Here is a 19569-nt window from a genome sequence, read left to right on the forward strand (position 1 = left end):
TTCTGCCCATGCTGGGCAAGAATGCTTGGCTTGTGACTTTAGACCTAAAAGAGGCATACCTGCATGTCCCAATCAGATAATCATGCAGAAGATACCTCAGATTCAAGGCTGGCTCAATTCATTACCAATTCTTTGCACTGCCCTTTGGCGTATCTACTGCGCCCAGGGTCTTTACAAAGTGGCTGGCACCAGTAATTGCATTCTGCAGACAAAGAGGAATACAAATATATCCTTACTTGGACGACTGTCTAATTCAAGTAGAGAACAAGGACATTCTTCTACAGCATCTGGCATTTGTGAAAAGACTTCTAACATGTCTAGGGTACACAGTCAATGAAAAGAAATCAAAACTAGTACCCTCTCAAGAGATAATATTCCTGGGTGCAAGCTTAAATACAACTGCCCAGATGGCTTATCTCACGCCAGACAAATAAAGGCAACTGACTTCCTATTTCAAGATGTTGGCAACAAAGGCTCAGTTATCTGCAAGAAAAATTCTGCAGGCTTTGGGCTTCATGGCATCCTGCATCCTACCAATTCCATATGCAAGACTGCATATGAGGAAACGTCAATGGTACCTAAAAAGTGTTTGGACTCAACATTGCCACAGCCTGGAGACAATGATTACTCTCATTCCCTGCCTGCAACAGGAGTTCAGATGGTGGGCGAAGGCTTGTCACCAGAACAAGGGACAGCCATTCACATTACCCCCCTGTCAGGCAGACACTAACAATCGGACGCATCAGATTATGCCTGGGAAGGGTCCACATGACAGGAAGATGCATTCAGGGCACATGGTCCTCAAACCAAATGCATCTACATATCAATCAAAAAGAGATGCTAGCTGTTCAAAATGCCCTGACAGCCTTCAAGGACCTACTTCATTCGGGACAACTACTGATAAAGACAGACAACACCATGGTCATGTGGTATATAAACAAGCAGGGGGCACACATTCTTACCCCCTTTGCAGACTAGCCATGACTTTGTGGGACACAGCATTGACTTACCAAGTACATCTTCAGGTGCAATTCCTGCCAGGAAAGGAAAATACTCTGGCAGACGAACTAAGCAGAAACCTCATGGATCCCTACGAGTGGCAGCTGGATCCACAAGTCTTCAGCATGATAACAAGGACATGGGGATGCCCGGGCATAAATCTATTTGCCTCCCCTCACAACTACCAACTAAAAAGATTCTGCACAAGGACTTCTCACAGACAAGCATGGAAAATGGACGCCCTATCTTTCAGCTGGAAAAACCTATCAGTATATGCCGTTCCTCCACTGCCACTCCTCCCCAAGGTACTCCTAAAGGTCAGACAGGAGAAGCCAAAGATGATACTGATTGCCCCAGACTGGCCCCGCCAGTACTGGTATCCAATCCTAAGGAATTTGTCTCAATGCTCAGCTTGGACCTTACCTCAAATACCCCATCTACTGTCCCAACAAAACAATCAGATCCTGCAAAGCCATCTCAGGATTTTAAACCTGGCAGCATGGCAGATAATGTAATCATACAAAATGCACCTCTCAGTAAAGCTGTGATGGATGTCATTTTGGAAGCCAGAAGGCCTAGTACTAGAAAATCTTATGCTGGAAAATGGAAGAGATTCTGTGCTTGGAACCAGGCACAAGGAACTGATACAGCTGTACCAAATATTCCTCAGATTTTGCAATACTTAACTGAGATGCTGGACAAAGGCCTATCTTTTTCATCAATTAAAATTCATGTCTCTGCCATTTCGGCTCATTACAATACAGAGCCACCAATATTTTCTCATCCTTTATTAAAGCAGTACCTCAGAGGAGCCAAAAATTTAAGGCCTCCAGGGAGATCACCAATACCTGCATGGGACCTCAATTATGTCTTGGCAAAACTCACCCTGCCTCCTTTTGAGCCAGCTGATATAAAGTTTTTATCTTGGAAAACAGCTCTGCTCCTAGCAATAACTTCTGCAAGACGAGTTTCAGAGCTTCAGGCACTCATGGCTGTGGAACCTTTTTATCCAGACAGGGTTTCTCTGAGGACAAACCCGACATTTATGCCTAAAGTGGTGTCCAGTGTGGCTCTTAACCAAACTATTCATCTGCCAACTTTTTTATCCAAATCCACAGAACAAGGGGGAGAGAATTCTGCATTCCTTGGACGTACACAGACCGCTTAGATTCTACTTGGACAGAACCAAAGTTTTCAGGAAGACAGAGCAATTACTAGTGGCATATGCTGCAGGATCACAAGGAAAGGCTATCTCAAAGCAAACTATTTCAAAGTGGATAGCCCACTACATTCGTTTCAGCTATTTTCAACATGGCAAGCCAGTGCCTAAGGGCATTAGGCCACATTCAGCCAGAGCTGCAGCCACTTCAGCAGCCTTTCTCAGGGGAGTACCAACCAAAGACATTTTAGAGGCTGCTACTTGGAGTTCAATGCACACCTTTACAAAGCACTATCATCTGCCACTTTACTCTAAATCCAGGGCAGACTTTGCCACTGCAGTTCTGCAGGGCCTCATAGCCAATCCTAATGCAGTTTATCTCCAGCCTCCCAACCATAGCTTTTGGACTCTACCCAAATGTAATGACTGCAACAGTGAAACACGAAGAACATAGTACAGTTGTGTACACTTACCATAAATGTAGATGTTCGAGTGTATTCACTGTTGCAGTCCAGGTTACCCACCCGCCATCCCTCTTTTTTCTGCTGGAACTTATCTTTCCATCTCTGATTTATACAACCTATGTGATGTATTTGCTTGTAGATGAAGGTAAAGTTTATATTGGTGCATGTATTTTTATATATATAAATTTTTGCTACCCTTTTAGGGGGCACCTGACATCTGGGGCAAGAAAAACTGAAGAAAATGGTATCGGCTACTTCTTTTATACCCCTGATGACCTGACGTCAGGGAAGGGGCGACAGCAGCTGACGCAGGACTCAAGACTTTGGAATTCAGGCTGACTGAGGGCAACCTGCCAGCAGGCTTACACAAATGTAATGACTGCAATAGTGAATAGACTCGAACCTCTACATTTATGCTAAGTGTACACAACCATACTTTCCTACTGGGGCAATGAGTTCTGACTGTGGTAGAATTGAATGTCACCTTTATGCCCTACACTACACAAGGACCATTTGGGTGACATTTGGCGTACCTTTAAAGCAACAAGAGTCTCTTGTAGACTGGCCTGATGTCAGGTTTCCACAGCAGGGAATCCCCATATGTTAAGATTTCTGCAGCAGTGAAGGCAAGGACATCTATAGATGTTCATCTTGTTACACTGCTGCAGTCATTACACTTGGGTTATCCTGCCATCAGGCGGTCCCGCAGTCGGCCAGAGTTCCAAAGTCATGGTCCGGCGTCGGTTGCTGTCGCCTCCTCCCTGACGTCAGTGCGACAGGGGTATATAAGATGCAGCCGATGCCATTTTCTTCAATCTTTCTTGCCGCTCGGTGCCCGAAGCAGAAGCAGTTCGCAAGTGCAGGTCGGCCGACTCCTGAGATTTTCATTCCGAATCCAGAACCGAAGTCTTCTAAAAAAGCTAAGTACCCCGTTGGGGAAACTTTTTCTTGCCTCAGACCGATGTCAGTAAAAGTTAATAACTGTATTTCCTGTGGGAAGCAAATACCTCATAAGGATTTGCACTCCTATTGTATTCCCTACCTAGGCCCTGACCACGACATCACTGGTTGTCGGTTTTGTGCTAGGTTTAACAAGAGCACTATTAAACGTCAGTTTGATTTTGCCCGACATTATTTTGGCAGAAAATTCAATTACACCATGCAGTCGGAAATTCCGACGACCGCAATGCATAAAAAGCGCAAGGACAAGGACAGGCATCCGAGGCCCAAAACTGACGACGGGGCTTCTTCTTGGCCGGTCGCCGGTTCTCCGGTTTTCAGCGAGGCGCTTATGCAGCCCCTGACCGCTTCCACAGAACCACAGACCGCCGCCGATTCCCATGTTGGCTGGGCCTTCAGACGCACTAGGTCTTCAACTTTCCGATCCTAACCCTACAGAGGGAACCGAAGTAGCTGAGCAATCCACAGCTACAGAGGGTGTTTTCAGACCTACCCAGTTAACCATTAAACCCTTTGCTAAGTCTAAGCCCCCCTTAAAAGCAAAGAAACAGACACAACTCTCTCCAGGACAGGCCTCCATGCCTAAGAAACAAATGCTAAAAATGGCCGAGGACCTAATCACCCTGATCAGGGAGTCCCATCCCCCTCCTGATAAAAGGCCCAGGCAGGATGCAGACTATGAATCTTCTGACCAGGTGTCCATTTCCTCAGACTCTTCCTCGGACCTAGGATATTCTTTACCCCCTTATGAGGATTCTGATGCTGTGGAATCAATTCCATCAGCCTCTCCGCCTGAGGATTACTCCTTTGGGGAGACCTTACATACCATGAGGGAACATTTCCATTGGGAAGGCCAGGATTACTCAGAATCCAAGAAAAGGCTCAGAGACTTCCTTTTATTGCCTCAACACAGACCCCATGCTATCCCGCCAGTTTTAGATATTGTGGATGATGTGTACACTGAATCCAGTTTAAACCCTGACTCCTTACCCCCAGCCCCAGTTAAACCTGATAGATATTACAGAGTCCCTGACTCTCACAAATTTCTGTACAAAAGCCCTGTTGCTGACCCTGAAACTATTTCTCAGAGACTCAAAGGGATTAAGGCCTCATCAGCAAAAAACCCAGTCCCCTCTGACAGAGACTCCAGAGCATTAGACAGATGGGGAAAGAAGGTATATACGTCTGCAACTTTAGCAATGAGAGCCTTGAATTGCCAGTTTCACATGCTAAAATAACAGCAATTTTTGATGTCTCAGTTGAAACAAAAGATGCTTCCAGATACAGATCCTCCTAACCTAAAAGAAATGCAGGATTTATTGCATGCAGCTGAACAAGTGGGAAAACATACTTTGCAATGTGGGTTTGATTCCTTAGAGGCCTCCTGTAGAGCAGCAGTTACAGGCTGTGTCATTACATGGCATGCTTGGTTAAAAGAACATACATTACCAGATCATGTTAAGGTCAAATTACTGGTTGCACCTTTGCAGTGGGATGTGCTGTTTGGAGTTAAGGCAGAGGAGGTATTAAAGAAGTTGGAGGATAAGGCAAAATCTATGCAAACGGTGAAATATTTCTTACAGTTTCAGCCTCCTCGTTTTAGCAGAAATTGGCCAACAAAGAATTGGTCCTTTCCAGTCACAGACAGACCTCAAAGGGGCAGATACAGACGTCCAAGAGGTAGAGGTCAGACACAAGGCCCTTACAGGCCTCAACAATGGAGTACACCAGGCCAGAAAGAAGGGGAAGACAGGCCTCAACCTTATAAAAAACAGCCTCAATGACTTTCCACTGCAGCTGCCAAACAGCTCTTTCTTGGCAGCACCCTTAGGAGGAAAACTGGCACTTTTCTATCACAACTGGCATTGCATCACCAAAGATAAATGGGTTCTCAACATTGTATCTCAAGGTTACAAGTTCCATTTTCACACCCTGCCAAGGCTAAAAGGAATGCCAAATTTGCCACCAAATCAATGGGCAGAGGCTCAAAAACAAATTACAGCACTCATGGACATGAGAGCTGTTCAAAAGGTACCACCACAGGAACAAGGATTTTACTCTAGACTCTTTCTGGTTCCCAGAAAGGACAAAGCCTGGAGACCCATTCTGTACCTTTCTTCATTAAACACTTACCTGGATGTTCCGCAATTCAAGATGTTGACACTACAGCAGCTTCTTCCCATGCTGGGCAAGAAAGCTTGGCTTGTGACTTTGGACCTCAAAGGGGCATACCTGCACATCCCTATCAGACAAAACTGCAGAAGATACCTCAGATTTCTAGCTGGTTCAATGCACTATCAATTCTCTGCACTGACCTTTGGCTTATCTGCTGTGCCCAGGTTCTTCACAAAGTGCCTGGCACCAGTAATTGCATTTTGCAGGCAAAAAGGAATTCAGATTTATCCATACCTGGACGACTGCTTGATTCAAGCAAGACAGCAAGGACATTCTACTAAAGCATCTGGCGTATGTAAAAAAGTTATTAAGTTGCCTGGGGTACACAGTAAACGAAAATAAATCAAAACTACTGCCCTCACAACAGATAATATTCTTGGGTGCCAGCTTGAACACAATGGCCCAGATGGCTTATCTCATGCCAGACAAGCAAGGACAACTGACTCAATATTTTCAATTAATGGCAACAAAGACCCAATTCCCTGCAAGAAAAATTCTGCAGGTCTTGGGCTACGTGGCATCTTGCATACTACTAATTCCATATGCCAGACTGCATATGAGGAAACTACAATGGTACCTAAAGAGTGTATGGTCACAACACTGTCAAAGTTTGGAAACAGTTATACCACTAATTCCTTGCCTACAACAGGAGTTTCGATGGTGGGCACAAGCTTGTCACCTCAACAAGGGACAGCCTTTCACTCAACCCACAGCCAGGCAGACACTGACAACAGATGCATCGGATTACGCCTGGGGAGCACACATGGCAGGAAAATGTATCCAGGGAGAGTGGCCCACAGAACAAAGACATCTCTACACCAATCAAAAAGAGATGCTAGCTGTACAAAATGCTATCATAGCTTTCAAGGACCTACTGCATCCAGGACAGTTACTACTAAAGACAGACAACACCACAGTTATGTGGTACATAAACAAGCAAGGGGGCACACACTCCTACCCCCTCTGCAGACAAGCCATGACCTTGTGGAACACAGCTCTAAACTACCAAGTTCATCTGCAAGCACAGTTCCTGCCAGGAGAGAAAAACACACTGGCAGACGATCTAAGCAGAAACATTATGGACCCACACGAATGGGAACCGAACCCACAAATATTCAGAATGATAACACAAAAATGGTGGAGCCCGGACATAGATCTGTTTGCTTCCCCAAAGGACTGCCAATTACAGAAATTCTGCACAAGGAGCTACCATCCACAAGCATGGAAGGTGGATGCCCTCTCATTCAGCTGGAAAAAACTACACGTATACGCTTTCTCTCTTTTACCTCTCCTTCCAAAGGTACTCATAAAAGCCAGGCAGGAAGAGCTAGAAATGGTCCTGATTGCACCAGACTGGCCACGCCAGCACTGGTACCCAATCTTAAAGAACTTAGCACAAGAACCACCCTGGATTTTGCCTCAAATCCCACAGTTGCTGACACAGCACAGCAGTCAGATACTTCACATCCAGCTAAAGACCTTAAATCTAGCTGCATGGAAAATTCCTTAGTCAAGCAAGCAATGCCTCTCTCCAAAGCTGTTATGGATGTCATTCTGGAGGCCAGAAGGCCTAACACCAGGAAAGCATACTCGGATAAATGGAAGAGATTCTGTGCCTGGAACCAAGCGCACAGCCTTGACCCTCTTGTCCCAAACATTCCTCAGATACTTCAATACTTAACTGAGATGCTGGACAAGGGCCTCTCTTTTTCATCCATCAAGATCCACGCCTCAGCTATCTCTGCTCATTGCAACACGGATCCACCAATTTTTTCTAATCTTTTGCTCAAACAGTACCTCAGAGGGGCTAAAAACATAAGACCACCCCATAGAGCACCAACACCAACTTGGGACCTCAACTTTGTTTTGGAAAAATTAACTTTACCTCCTTTTGAGACAGCTAACACAGCAGAATTAAAATGCATCTCTTGGAAAACTGCTCTGCTACTGGCAATAACATCAACACGAAGAGTTTCAGAATTACAGGCACTAATGGTAGTGGAACCTTTCCTCATCTTCCACCAGGACAGGGTGTATTTAAGAACTAACCCTACTTTTATGCCAAAGGTGGTATCAAGTGTGGCTCTCAACCAAACTATTCACTTGCCAACTTTTTATCCAAAACCACAGAACAAAGGGGAGAAACTACTACATTCTTTGGACGTTCACAGACAGTTACGCTTCTACTTGGACAAAACCAAAGCTTTCAGAAAATCTGAGCAATTATTGGTAGCATACGCTGCAGGAGCACAGGGAAAAGCCATTTCAAAGCAGACTATTTCAAAATGGATAGGACACTGTATACGTTTCTGCTACACCCACCATGGGAAACCTGTACCTAGCAGCATTAGATCTCACTCCACCAGGGCAACTGCCACTTCAACTGCCTACCTCAGAGGAGCACCTACCAAGGATATTTTGGAAGCAGCAACATGGAGTTCTGTGCATACCTTCACCAAGCATTACCATTTGCCTTTATACTCCAAATCCAGAGCTGGCTTCGCCACTGCTGTACTGCAGGGCTTTATAGCCACCCCTAATGCCTTATAGATCCAGCCTCCCTACTTCAGCTTTGGGATTCCACCCAAGTGTAATGACTGCAGCAGTGTAACACGATGAACATAGTACAGTTTTGTACCTACCATAAATGTAGATGTTCGAGTGTAAACACTGATGCAGTCCAGCTTACCCTCCTTCCTTCCCCTCTTACTTTCTGGTACTTACCTAGGGCATCTACCCTTTATTACCTATGGGGAGTATTTGTTGCTATCTAAAAATGGTTGTTTGCTTTTCTTCTGTATTTTTTACTAGTAGTTTGAATTGCCTACCTATTTGGGGGCACCTGACATCTGGGGCAAGAAAAACTGAAGAAAATGGTGTCGGCTGCATCTTATATATCCCTGTCGCACTGACATCAGGGAGGAGGCGACAGCAACCGATGCCAGACCAAGACTTTGGAACTCTGGCCGACTGCGGGACTGCCTGACGGCAGGATAACCCAAGTATAATGACTGCAGCAGTGTTTACACTCGAACATCTATATTTATGGTAGGTACAAAACTGTACTTTATGGTACGGTCATGTCAAAAGTTCTCTCTATTTACTCCATATCATAAAGACTGCTGAGAGATGATCTTTGCCTGGTATACGAGGCATGCCTGTACCCTGTTATGATGAACATTTTACACATCCACAAAACAAACAGCATCAGAACTACTAGATTAAAATACGTAAATGTTGCTTACATCAATAGGACACTGAGAGACATACAGATATTTCAAGCATGGGCCTTAGTGCCCTTCTAGTTTGCCAATGTACCAAAACACTTGTTCTCATAAGTGTCCAGGCTGTTCTTAAAAATATCTAAACTAGTAGTTGCTTTAATGTAATTTGGTAGTCTGTTCCATGTGTCAGCTACTCTGTCAGAGAACCAATTAGTACACTTCTCATTCCTGTAGAATCTTCTACATAGGTTGCCTGATGTACTAGTACTTTTTGATAACCCCAAACATTCCCAGAGTTAGTTGTCTCTAAATGCCCTATATACCTGAATAAGATCTCTTCTTAGATATCTGTTAAGAGACACTACAAGTTCAGATATTTTAGTCTTTCATAATAACTTAAATTTTCACATCCATGGATGCCCTTGATATATTTCCGCTGTACTCTTTCCAGTTTACTCATGCTTGTTTTCTTATAGGGTTTCCATATTGTTATTCCATACTCAAGTTTGGGTCTAATGTAACTAACAAACAATGACTTCACTATTTTTGATTTCCTAGACTTTATAAATATTTTCATACAACCTAGAGTTTTATAGCTATCATTAACCAGTTGGTTGATTTGATTAGAAAAACTCATAGCTGAATCTACCCATATACCCAGGTCCTTAAATGAGTCTACAATTGAATCACTGTGTGCTGTATTAAATATTCACCTTTCAATTATGTCTCCCAAATATTTATCAGCATATTATTCTCCTGTGCCCAAATGGTCAGTTTAGTCAAGTTATTTTGCAGATATGCCTTATCTGTAACGCATGTAATCAGTTTCTGTAACGCATGTAATCAGTTTACCCAATTTAAGGTCGTCTGCATATAGACAGTAGAACACCTCAGATGAAAAAGGTCTGAAAGATACAATCTAAACAAGTAAGGGCCCTGTGGGACACCCTGACTGTAACCAATGATTTCACCTGTCCAGTTGCTGTATGATACTTGCCATGTCCTATTTGTAAGCCATGCAGCTGTCCATCTTATCAAGAGTACAGCAGTACCTAGTTGTACTAATTTATTGATCAGTGTTTTGTGTATGATCCTGTCAAATGCTTAAGTTAAATCTATATAAATTACATCACAGCACAATTTTTCATTCATAGCTGTTGTTATATTGTTGTAGAACATCATGTTACAGGTGATAATATATCCGTTTTCAACATATGCATGCTGATATATGGTTTCAAGTCCCACCCTGTCTAGTTCTGACAATAACTTATCCAGTATTACCTTCTCCATTATTTTTCCACAACATGAAAGTAGACTTAAGGGTCTATATGACTCAGGGTTTGTCCTACTCCCTACAGGTTTAATAAGTGCATGTCTCCAATCTTGAGAATTTTCCCAGAATTCTCATTCTCTGTAGCAGGCTTCCCACTCATGTGAAGCAGAGTTCCTCCCTCTCTCAGTGCAACTTGGACCAGTGGATAGGTAATCAGAAATTCACCCCTCATCTGGCGCCTATGTCTCTGATGGACAGAGAAAGTCAGTATATCACCCCTTATTTATCAAATTTCTGTGTCCCATTTGGGTTGTACAGCGAGGCTTATAAGGGCCCTAGTGGTAATTTGCCTAGTACACACCTACACACCTATGAACCTTGATCCGATCAGTTAATGAGGGTGGATTTCTCTATCCACTTCTAACGTTATATTAAGTACATAACTTTCATCTGTTACACTATAGCTGGTACTTGTATTCTTGAATTCTGGCCATACTTTTTATGAGCATATTTGTGTGTATTTTGGTTTTGTATTGTCATGCATGAATGTACTGTTTCTCAAGCTGTGAAGCGGAACTTTACATATGTACAGTAAGCATACTTTTATTTTTAATATAAATGTTTCACTTATTGTTTGCTGAAATATCTGCATAATTTCCTGCAAGTCAAGCAAAACTGAAAACTCATTACCTTCTATGCATATATTACTTTTAGCAATTGAAGCCATGAAGAATGCCCACCAAAGTAAGCTAGAGAGAGAACTGGAGAAAGCAAGGAAGACACCAAGCAATATTGAGAATGTTGATCTAGAAGAAGTATGCAGGCAACATGAGTGAGTGACATTTTTTAATTGTAGTTTTGTTCTTTGTTTTAGTGATTGCTGTTGCAGCAAAACATGAATGAAGAGGATATGTTTACAGTTAAGTTTGATATTGGGAAAGTAATGAATGAACTCTCAAACTTAACAGAAGACGAAATTTAAGGTCCAAACAAGCTTCTTTCAAAGATTGCTAGAAGAGATACCAGTGGTGCTTGGTGATCCACTGGCACAGAATAGGTCTTTTCTTAGAAACCTTCTTCTCAGAATGGCACCACCCTTTGATTGAGATTAGTAGTGTTATTTCACTTGCACATAGGGAGGATCTAAGAAAGAGCCAGGAAAGTATAGGTCTGATATTTTAACCTCCCTCATGGAGATGGTCTTGGAGAAACATTATGTAGGTCAGGCATCTGAAATTTATAAATTCTGACTGTTTTGCTAGTCTTACTTTAGTCTTTACTTGTCAGTAATTTGACTGTACAAAGGGAAAATTTTGACTTGATCTTTTGTGCCTTTATCACTTCTGAAGTGAAAAAGAGGAGCTCCTGTAAGGGTATTGTGTTTGTATTTAACTGACAACAGTGGCTCCACACCTTACAAGATGCCCATCATCTGATGTTAATCTTCATTCATTCATGAAGGATGGGTTTTGGTTCCATCCTCGGGACCAACTCGGCCGATATCCAAGCTTGTGCCATCCAAAAATTCTCGAGTTAAGATTACCTATAGTGACCCTCTCCCTGTCTCCTCAGATCTCGTTTGCTGCGTAGACTTCAAGACATGTCAGGCCAGCTCTCAAGCTGTTTCCAATTTGTTTGGAAAAATTTTACTTTAATGCTAAATTCTTATCCCTTTCAGCTTCCTGTGCTATTTACTCTTTGGACTACTAGTTGTTGTTAAATTTGTTGAATTTGTCATCTACCACCTATGTTCCTCCTTCCACCTCACCGCAGGTATTGGAGCCCCTCATACCGATGCCATCCTGGTGCCAACTTCCTCGGTACCACTGGTAGACCTTACCATGATTCTGGATCCAACCCTGTGGACTTCGACTTAGTCAGAGCTGATCCACCCTCGAGACTATGACTGGTCAGTCGGCACAGTAACCCCTAGTACAGTGCCAGGTTTTTCTTCGTGCCAACTATGGTTCCAGCTGGGCTGATGACTCCCAAGTCCTCTTGCGGCTCCTCTCCTTGAGGCGGGCTTGACAGAGTGGGGTGTGACCCCAGTTCCGAGGTTGTTCTCCTTGTTTATGGGCTCCCATCCCTCTTTGGGTGGGCCTGCCTTTCAGGTTATGGCGAGGGCACTAGCCTCAGTGGGCTCACAGTTGGCCCCTTCAGCACCAGAAGGTCATATCTACATGTTTTCTGGTCCGGAGCCGGGATAGTCCACTACACCGTGACATCGAGCACGGGATCAGCAAGATAACCTACTGCATGGCACCTTCTCTATGGAGTCCTCTTCAGATATGCCCCCCCACCCCCGTAAGAGACTGTGCAAGAGGAAGCACATTGACTCCCCTGAGGAGTCCCTCATGGAAGATATAGGTTACGATGAGGGGGAAGTGTCCCCACGGTCACCCCCTGAAGATGTCTCCTTTGGAGACATATTGAGGGGTGATTGGAAACCCACCAACCCTTCCTCTGAGGAATCTGCATTCTTGCAGGCATTCCGTGCTCGACCCTCTCCTTCCTAGGTGACCCTGCCTGCAGATGAGCTGGTTAAGCTCATTGTGCAACTCACCTGGAAGGCCCCCTGACACCATTGAGCCAATCCCCCAGAGACAGGACAAAATGTTATCACCCCCAGAGGATCAACCCCATTGGTCCAATGGCTTGGCAGTGGATGCCATGGTGGTGGCAGCAGCAATGAGGAAGAAACTCGGAGAGACTAATCCTGCTGTCCATCTTCCAAACAGGGAGTCCCAGACGATGGACAGGCTAGGGAAGTGGGTTTATGCTTCAACAACCTTTGCCATATGGTCATTGAACTCTTTGGCACACTTTACCTGGCTCCAGAGAAACCTCATCACGGAACTCAGGATCACTAGCAGGAGCAGTGTCTGATGAGGTACGTGACAAAGTTGCCTCACAGCTCGCTACCCTGGAGTCTATTTCTAACTCATCCATGCGGTTGATCGTACACACAACCAAAGGGTCGGCCAGAGCAGCAGGTGCAAGCGTTATGAGACGGCACACCTGGAAGCCCTTATGCGATTTTGTAAACTCTTTCAAGTCTTCCTCTCTTTTCGGGCCAAAAGTTAAGGACGCGCTAGCCAGATGTGAGAAGGACAGCAAGACCCTTTTTGCCATGGGTATGTTTTTCTGCCCCCCCAACGATCCTACTCTAGGACTCAGAGGAGTGGAAAGATGTGGTTCAAGAAGTCTCAAGGGCCTTTCCGTGACACACGTGGCAAGTTATCCCCCCTGGGGCAGAGGGGGGAGATTCATCAGGAAGAACCTCCTCCCAGAGGCAGAGGGGGCACACACAACCTTGGGTCCAGAGAATCCTTCTCTGTTCTGCCCTGATGAGTGGCCTGATTGCTTTCCTGTGGAAGCGTTCAGGGGAAGATTCTCTCTGCACCATTCAGCCTGGCATTCTGTAACAGCAGATTCCTGGGTGCAGAAGATAATGTCCAGAGGTTAACATATCCCCTTTGATCTCTACCCAAGGCCACAAAGGAGAATCCCCGACTGTCCTCCCAGTCAGAGGGATGCAGCAGCTCAAGACATTTTAGAGCTGCTCGAAAAAAGAGTCATCCAGACAGTCCCACCAGATTAAATAGAATCCGGATTTTACTCTATTCTTTTTAGTGCCAAAAAAGACAGAGGATTGGAGGCCAATCTTAGACCTCAACAACCTAAACAAGTTTGTCAAACAAACCAAATTCCATAAGGTAACAGTTCAGTCTATCCTTCCATTTCTAGAAAAAGATGAGTGGATGTGCTCGATAGATCTTCTACCACATAAAAATGGCCAAACTCTCCAGAAGATATCTCCGCTTCCGGCTGGGAGCCAATCATTATTAATTTCAACTACTGCCCTTTGGTCTCTCTACAGCCCCCAGAGTGTTCACCAAATGCATGGCAGTGGTAACAGCTCACTTGAAACTGCAAGGATGTTCTTCATGTTTCACTGTTGCAGTCATCACATTTGGGTTATTTGCTTGCAGTAGCCCTCAGCCAGCCTGATTAACAAAGTCTTGGGTCCTGCGTCAGTTGCTGTCCCTTCTTCCCTGAAGTCAGGTCGTCACGGGTATAAAACATGCAGCCGACGCCATTACATCTGTCTTTCTTGCCGTGCGGTGCCCAAAGCAGAAGCAGTTCGCAAGTGCCGGTCGTCCGACTCCTGAAAATTTCGTTTTCGAGTTTCAGAACCGAAGTCTTCAACTAAAAGCTAAGTACTCTGTTGGGGAAACTTTTTCTTGCTCTAAACCGATGTCAGTAAAAGTAAATAATTGCGTTACTTGTGGAAAGGCAATACCTCATAAAGATTTTCATTCGTACTGTATTCCTTGCCTAGGCCCTGACCACGACGTACCTCACTGTCGATTTTGTGCCTTATTTAAACCACAAATTATCCGTCGTTGGTATATTTACACTTCTAAATATTTTGGTGCTCGGTTCAGTTATCCCAATATGTCTTCAGTAAGCCATCCGACTATCGACATTTCAAAAAACGCAAAGGTAGAGACCGAGACATGCTGCCGAGGTCCAAAGCTGCCGACGACGCTTCCGTTAAGCTAGTCGACAGTTCGCCGGTACTCAGTGAGGTGCTTTCGCAGCCCCTAATACCCGCTACTTCAGATTTGCAGGCCTGTACTGAGACCCATTCAGAGTCCGGTATGCTGCGAGATGCTTCACCTGTGGAACCTGCTGATGTCTCTACCTTGGATGGGTCCAGAGCCGCTGTGCAGGCACTGGCTTCTGAGGGTGTATTCAGGCATACTGACTTGAGTATTAAACCAATGCCATCTTCTTCTTCAAGGCCTAAAACTCGAACCATGCCCAGGAAACTGACGCCCAGATCACATGGCCAGGCCTCTATGCCTACAAAACAAATGATAAGAATGGCTGAAGACCTTATTACTTTACTCAGGGGAAACCAACCTTTCCCCCTCTAAGAGACCTAGGACTGAGTTTGCTTATGATACTTCTGACCAGGATTCTGAATTTTCTGTTTCCTCTGATGATCAGGATTTACCTTTATCTGCCTATGAGGATTCTTATGCTGAGGACTCTATTCCCTCTGCATCCCCCCCAGAAGATTTTTCTTTTGGTTAAACCTTGCATACCCTCAGGGAGCATTTTTGTAGGGAAAGTCAGGATTTTTCTGATACTAAAAATAGGCTTAGAATTTTCTTACTCCTGCCCCAGCACAGGCCTTTAGCCATACATCCTGTACTAGACATTGTTGATTATGCCTCTTCGGAATCTAGCTTGGCCCCTGACTCTTTACCTCCTGCTCCCAGAAAACCTGATATCTATTAGAGGGTCCCTGACTCATAAGTTCCTTTTTAAAATTCCTACTGCAGATCCTGAGACCATTTCACAGGGACCCAAGGGCATTAAAGCTACGGCTGCCAAAAATCCTACCCCCTCTGATAGAGACTCCAGGTCGCTGGATAGATGAGTTAAGGAGGTTTACACCTCTGCAACTTTGGCCATTAGAGCCTTAAACTGCCAGTTTCATATGTTAAAGTATCAGCAGCATATTATTGGATTGCTTAAACTGAAAATTATGTTGATTCCTGATTGTGCTGAAAATAAGGATTTACAGGATTTACTGCATTCAGCTGAACAAGTTGGAAAACATACTTTGCAATGTGGTTTTGATTCACTAGAGGCATCTTGCAGGGCTGCTGTAACTGGGTCTGTACTTAGAAGGCATGCTTGGCTTAAGAAGCAGTCCTTGCCAGATCATGTTAAAGTGAAATTATTGGATGCTCCCTTAAACCAGGACCGGCTGTTTGGCAACAAGGCAGAAGAAGTTCTTAAAAAGATGGAGGAAAAAGCTAAATCTATGCAAACTGTTAAAGATTTTTTGCAAGTACAACCTCCAAGGTTTAGTAGGCATTGGCCTTCCAAGAATTTGTCCTTTCCTGCCTCTTCCAGACCTTCTCAGTCCAAACCCAGATGCAGCAGCTCCCAGGCTTCAGTCCCAGGGTACACACAGGACTAAGCAGTCGGGGGCCTCCACTTCCAAATATTGGGGTAGTAAAACTCCCCCTTATGATAAACTGTCTTAATGACTTCTATTTAAAACTGCCAAGCACTTCTCAACTGACTGCCCCTTTGGGGGAAAGATTGCTGTTCATGCAAAGAACTGGGAACTCATTACCCAGGACAAATGGGTTTTAAATGTAGTGTCCCAGGGACACATATTTCACTTCCACACGTTACCAACACCAAGTGGGTGGCCAGAGGCCCAAAAGCAAGTACTTTCTCTCTTAAGCATGGGGGCTATTCACTTGGTACCAGAAGAGGAAAAGGGACAAGGTTTCTACTCGAGACTTTTTCTGGTACACAGAAAAGACAATTCATGGTGTCCTATCCTGGACCTGTCTACTCTAAACACATTGTTGGTGATTCCAAAATTCAGAATGCCGACTCTTCACCAGTTAATCCCTATGCTAGGCAAAGACGCCTGGTTGGCAACACTAGCTTTAAAGGAAGCATACCTGCACATCCCAATCAGGGAGTCTTGCAGAAGATACCTACACTTCAAAGAAGGCTACACGCACTATCAGTTCTCTGCACTGCCCTTTGGCTTATCTATTGCACCCAGGGTATTCACAAAGTGCCTAGCTCCAGTCATTGCATTTTGCAGGCAAAGAAATATTCAAATATACCCATACCTGGACGATTGTCTAATTCAGGCAGAAAGCCAGGGCACACTTTTGAATCATCTGGCTTTTGTACAAAGGGTGCTAACTTGTCTGGGGTACACCATAAATGAAAAGAAATCACACCTGGTACCCTGTCAACAAATTATATTCCTGGGAGCAAGCTTGAATACAACTTCCCAGATGGCTTTCCTTATGCCAGAGAAACAAATTCATTTGGCAACCTACTTCAAACAAGTGGCTACAAAAACCCTGCTATCTGCAAGGCAAATACTACAAGCCTTGGGGTTCATGGCCTCCTGCATTCTTCTAATTCCATATACAAGACTGCATATAAGGAAACTACAATGGTATCTAAAAAGCCTATGATCTCAACATTCTCAGGATCTAGAAGCAATGATTCCTGTCATACCTTGCCTACGCCTAGAGTTCCTTTGGTGGGCAGAGGCCTGCCACCAAAACAAGGGATTACCATTCACATTACCCCCTGCCACCCAAACCCTAACAACAGACGCATCAGACTATGCATGGGGGGCTCACCTGGCAGGGAAGTACATTCAGGGCAAATGGAACCCAAGTCAAATGCACCTGCTGATCAATCAAAAAGAAATGTTAGCTGTACAGAGTGCTCTGACAGCCTTCAAGGACCACATTCTTCCAGGACAATTAATGGTAAAGACAGACACCACCACTGTTATGTGGTACATAAAAAAGCAGGGGGGTACACATTCTTACCCCCTCTGCAGACTAGCCATGGCATTGTGGAACACAGCCCTGAGCTACCAAGTGCATCTACAAGCTCAATTCCTGCCAGGAAAACTAAATACACTGGCAGACGAACTAAGCAGAAATCTCGTGGACCCACACAAGTGGAAACTGGAACCAAGGATTTTCAACATGTTGACAAACAAATGGGGGAGCCCAGATATAGACCTGTTTGCCTCCACCCAGAACTATCAATTGGACAAATTTTGCACAAAAATTCCCCACAAACAAGCTTGGAAAGTGGATGCTCTGTCCTTCAGCTGAAAAAAACAATCAGTTTATGCCTTTCCTCCTCTGCCTCTGCTCTCCAAAGTACTATTAAAGATCAAACAAGACAAACCAAGGACGATTTTGATTGCACCAGACTGGCCACGTCAACACTGGTGTACCCCCTCTTGCGCAGTGTGTCACTGTGGGCCCCATGGCACCTTCCCAGACTTCTACCGTACTGTCTCAGCAGGAGAACCAGATTCTGCACCCTCAGCTTTAAACACTGAACCTAGCAGCTTGGCTAATTACCTAATCTCTCCTTCACCTTCCCTCAGTAAACCAGTGATGGATATCATTTTAGATGCAAGGAGGCCTAGTACTAGCAAATCTTATGCTGAAAAATGGAAAAGATTCTGTGCCTGGAACCAATCTCAAGGGATGAGCACAGCAGTGCCCAGTGTACCTCCAATTTTACAATACTTAACTGAGATGCTTCACAAGGGTCTGTCCTTCTCCTCCATCAAAATTCACACCTCAGCCATTTCAGCTCACTATAACACAGAACCTCCCCTTTTCTGTCATCCACTGCTCAAGCAGTTCCTCAGAGGGGCCAAAAACCTACGAACACCTAGGAGAGCTCCAACTCCATCCTGGGACCTTAACTTTGTATTGGAGAAACTCACTCTTTCCCCCTTTCGGGCCAGCTGCTACTGTAGACTTAAAGTTCCTTTCTTGGAAAACAGCTTTCCTTTTAGCAATCACTTCAGCAAGAAGGGTTTATGAATTACAAGCTCTTATGGCAGTGGAGCCTTTTGTCATCTTTCATGCAGACAGGGTGTCCCTCAGGACCAATCCCTCCTTCATGCCCAAGGTGGTATCCAGTGTGGCTCTTAATCAGTCCATTCATTTGCCTACCTTCTTTCCTAACCCACAGAACAAAGGGGAACTGATACTGCACTCCTTAGATGTGCACAGGCAACTTAGATTCTACTTGGACAGTACTAAACCTCAAGGGAAATCTGAACAACTGCTGGTGGCATTTTCTGCAGGCGTAGAGGGGAAGGCTAGTTCAAAGCAAACCATTTCCAAATGGCTAGGCCATTGCATTCATTTCTGCTACAAGCACCATGGAAAACCTATCCCACAGGGGCTCAGACCCCACTCAACCAGGGCTTGCATTTACCGCTACAGCCTTTCTCAGAGGTGTCCCTGCCAGGAACATCCTAGAAGCTGCTACCTGGAGTTCTGTACTTACTTTCACCAAGCATTACCATCTGCCAATTTTCTCTAAATCAAGAGCTGGCTTTGCCACTGCAGTCTTGCAGAGCCTTATAGCTGGTCCTAATGCTATCTAAATTCCTCCTCCCATCCTTAGCTTTGAGAATCTACCCAAATGTGATGACTGCAACAGTGAAACAATAACAACATAGTACAGTTGTGTACACTTACCATAAATGTAGATGTTCGAGTGTATTCACTGTTGCAGTCCTGGTTACCCTCCCTCCAGCCCCCTTACCTTTTTTGGCTATACCTCTACTCTCCTTTACTATGCTCAAATCATTTTGGTGTATTTGCTTTTTTGTTGGAGGTATAACCTTGTATATTTATAGATTATATGGCTTCCCATTAGGGGAGCACCTGACATCTGGGGCAAGAAAAACTGCTGTAATGCCGT

General features: G+C 44.5%; 1 protein-coding gene across 1 annotated transcript in view; it reads left to right on the plus strand.

Annotated features, from left to right (window-relative positions):
* Positions 1–19569, plus strand: part of LOC122799215 (myosin phosphatase Rho-interacting protein-like) — a 2938789-nt gene that overhangs the window by 2393065 nt on the left and 526155 nt on the right. Inside the window, exon 17 of the mRNA XM_044068133.1 lies at positions 10969–11086. Within this exon, the coding sequence (XP_043924068.1) occupies positions 10969–11086 (118 nt within the window). The remainder of the gene's footprint in view (positions 1–10968; positions 11087–19569) is intronic.

The sequence above is a fragment of the Protopterus annectens genome, chromosome 4.part0 (genome assembly GCF_019279795.1).
Source record: "Protopterus annectens isolate FY-2018-M chromosome 4.part0, PAN1.0, whole genome shotgun sequence".
Lineage (NCBI taxonomy): Eukaryota > Metazoa > Chordata > Ceratodontiformes > Protopteridae > Protopterus > Protopterus annectens.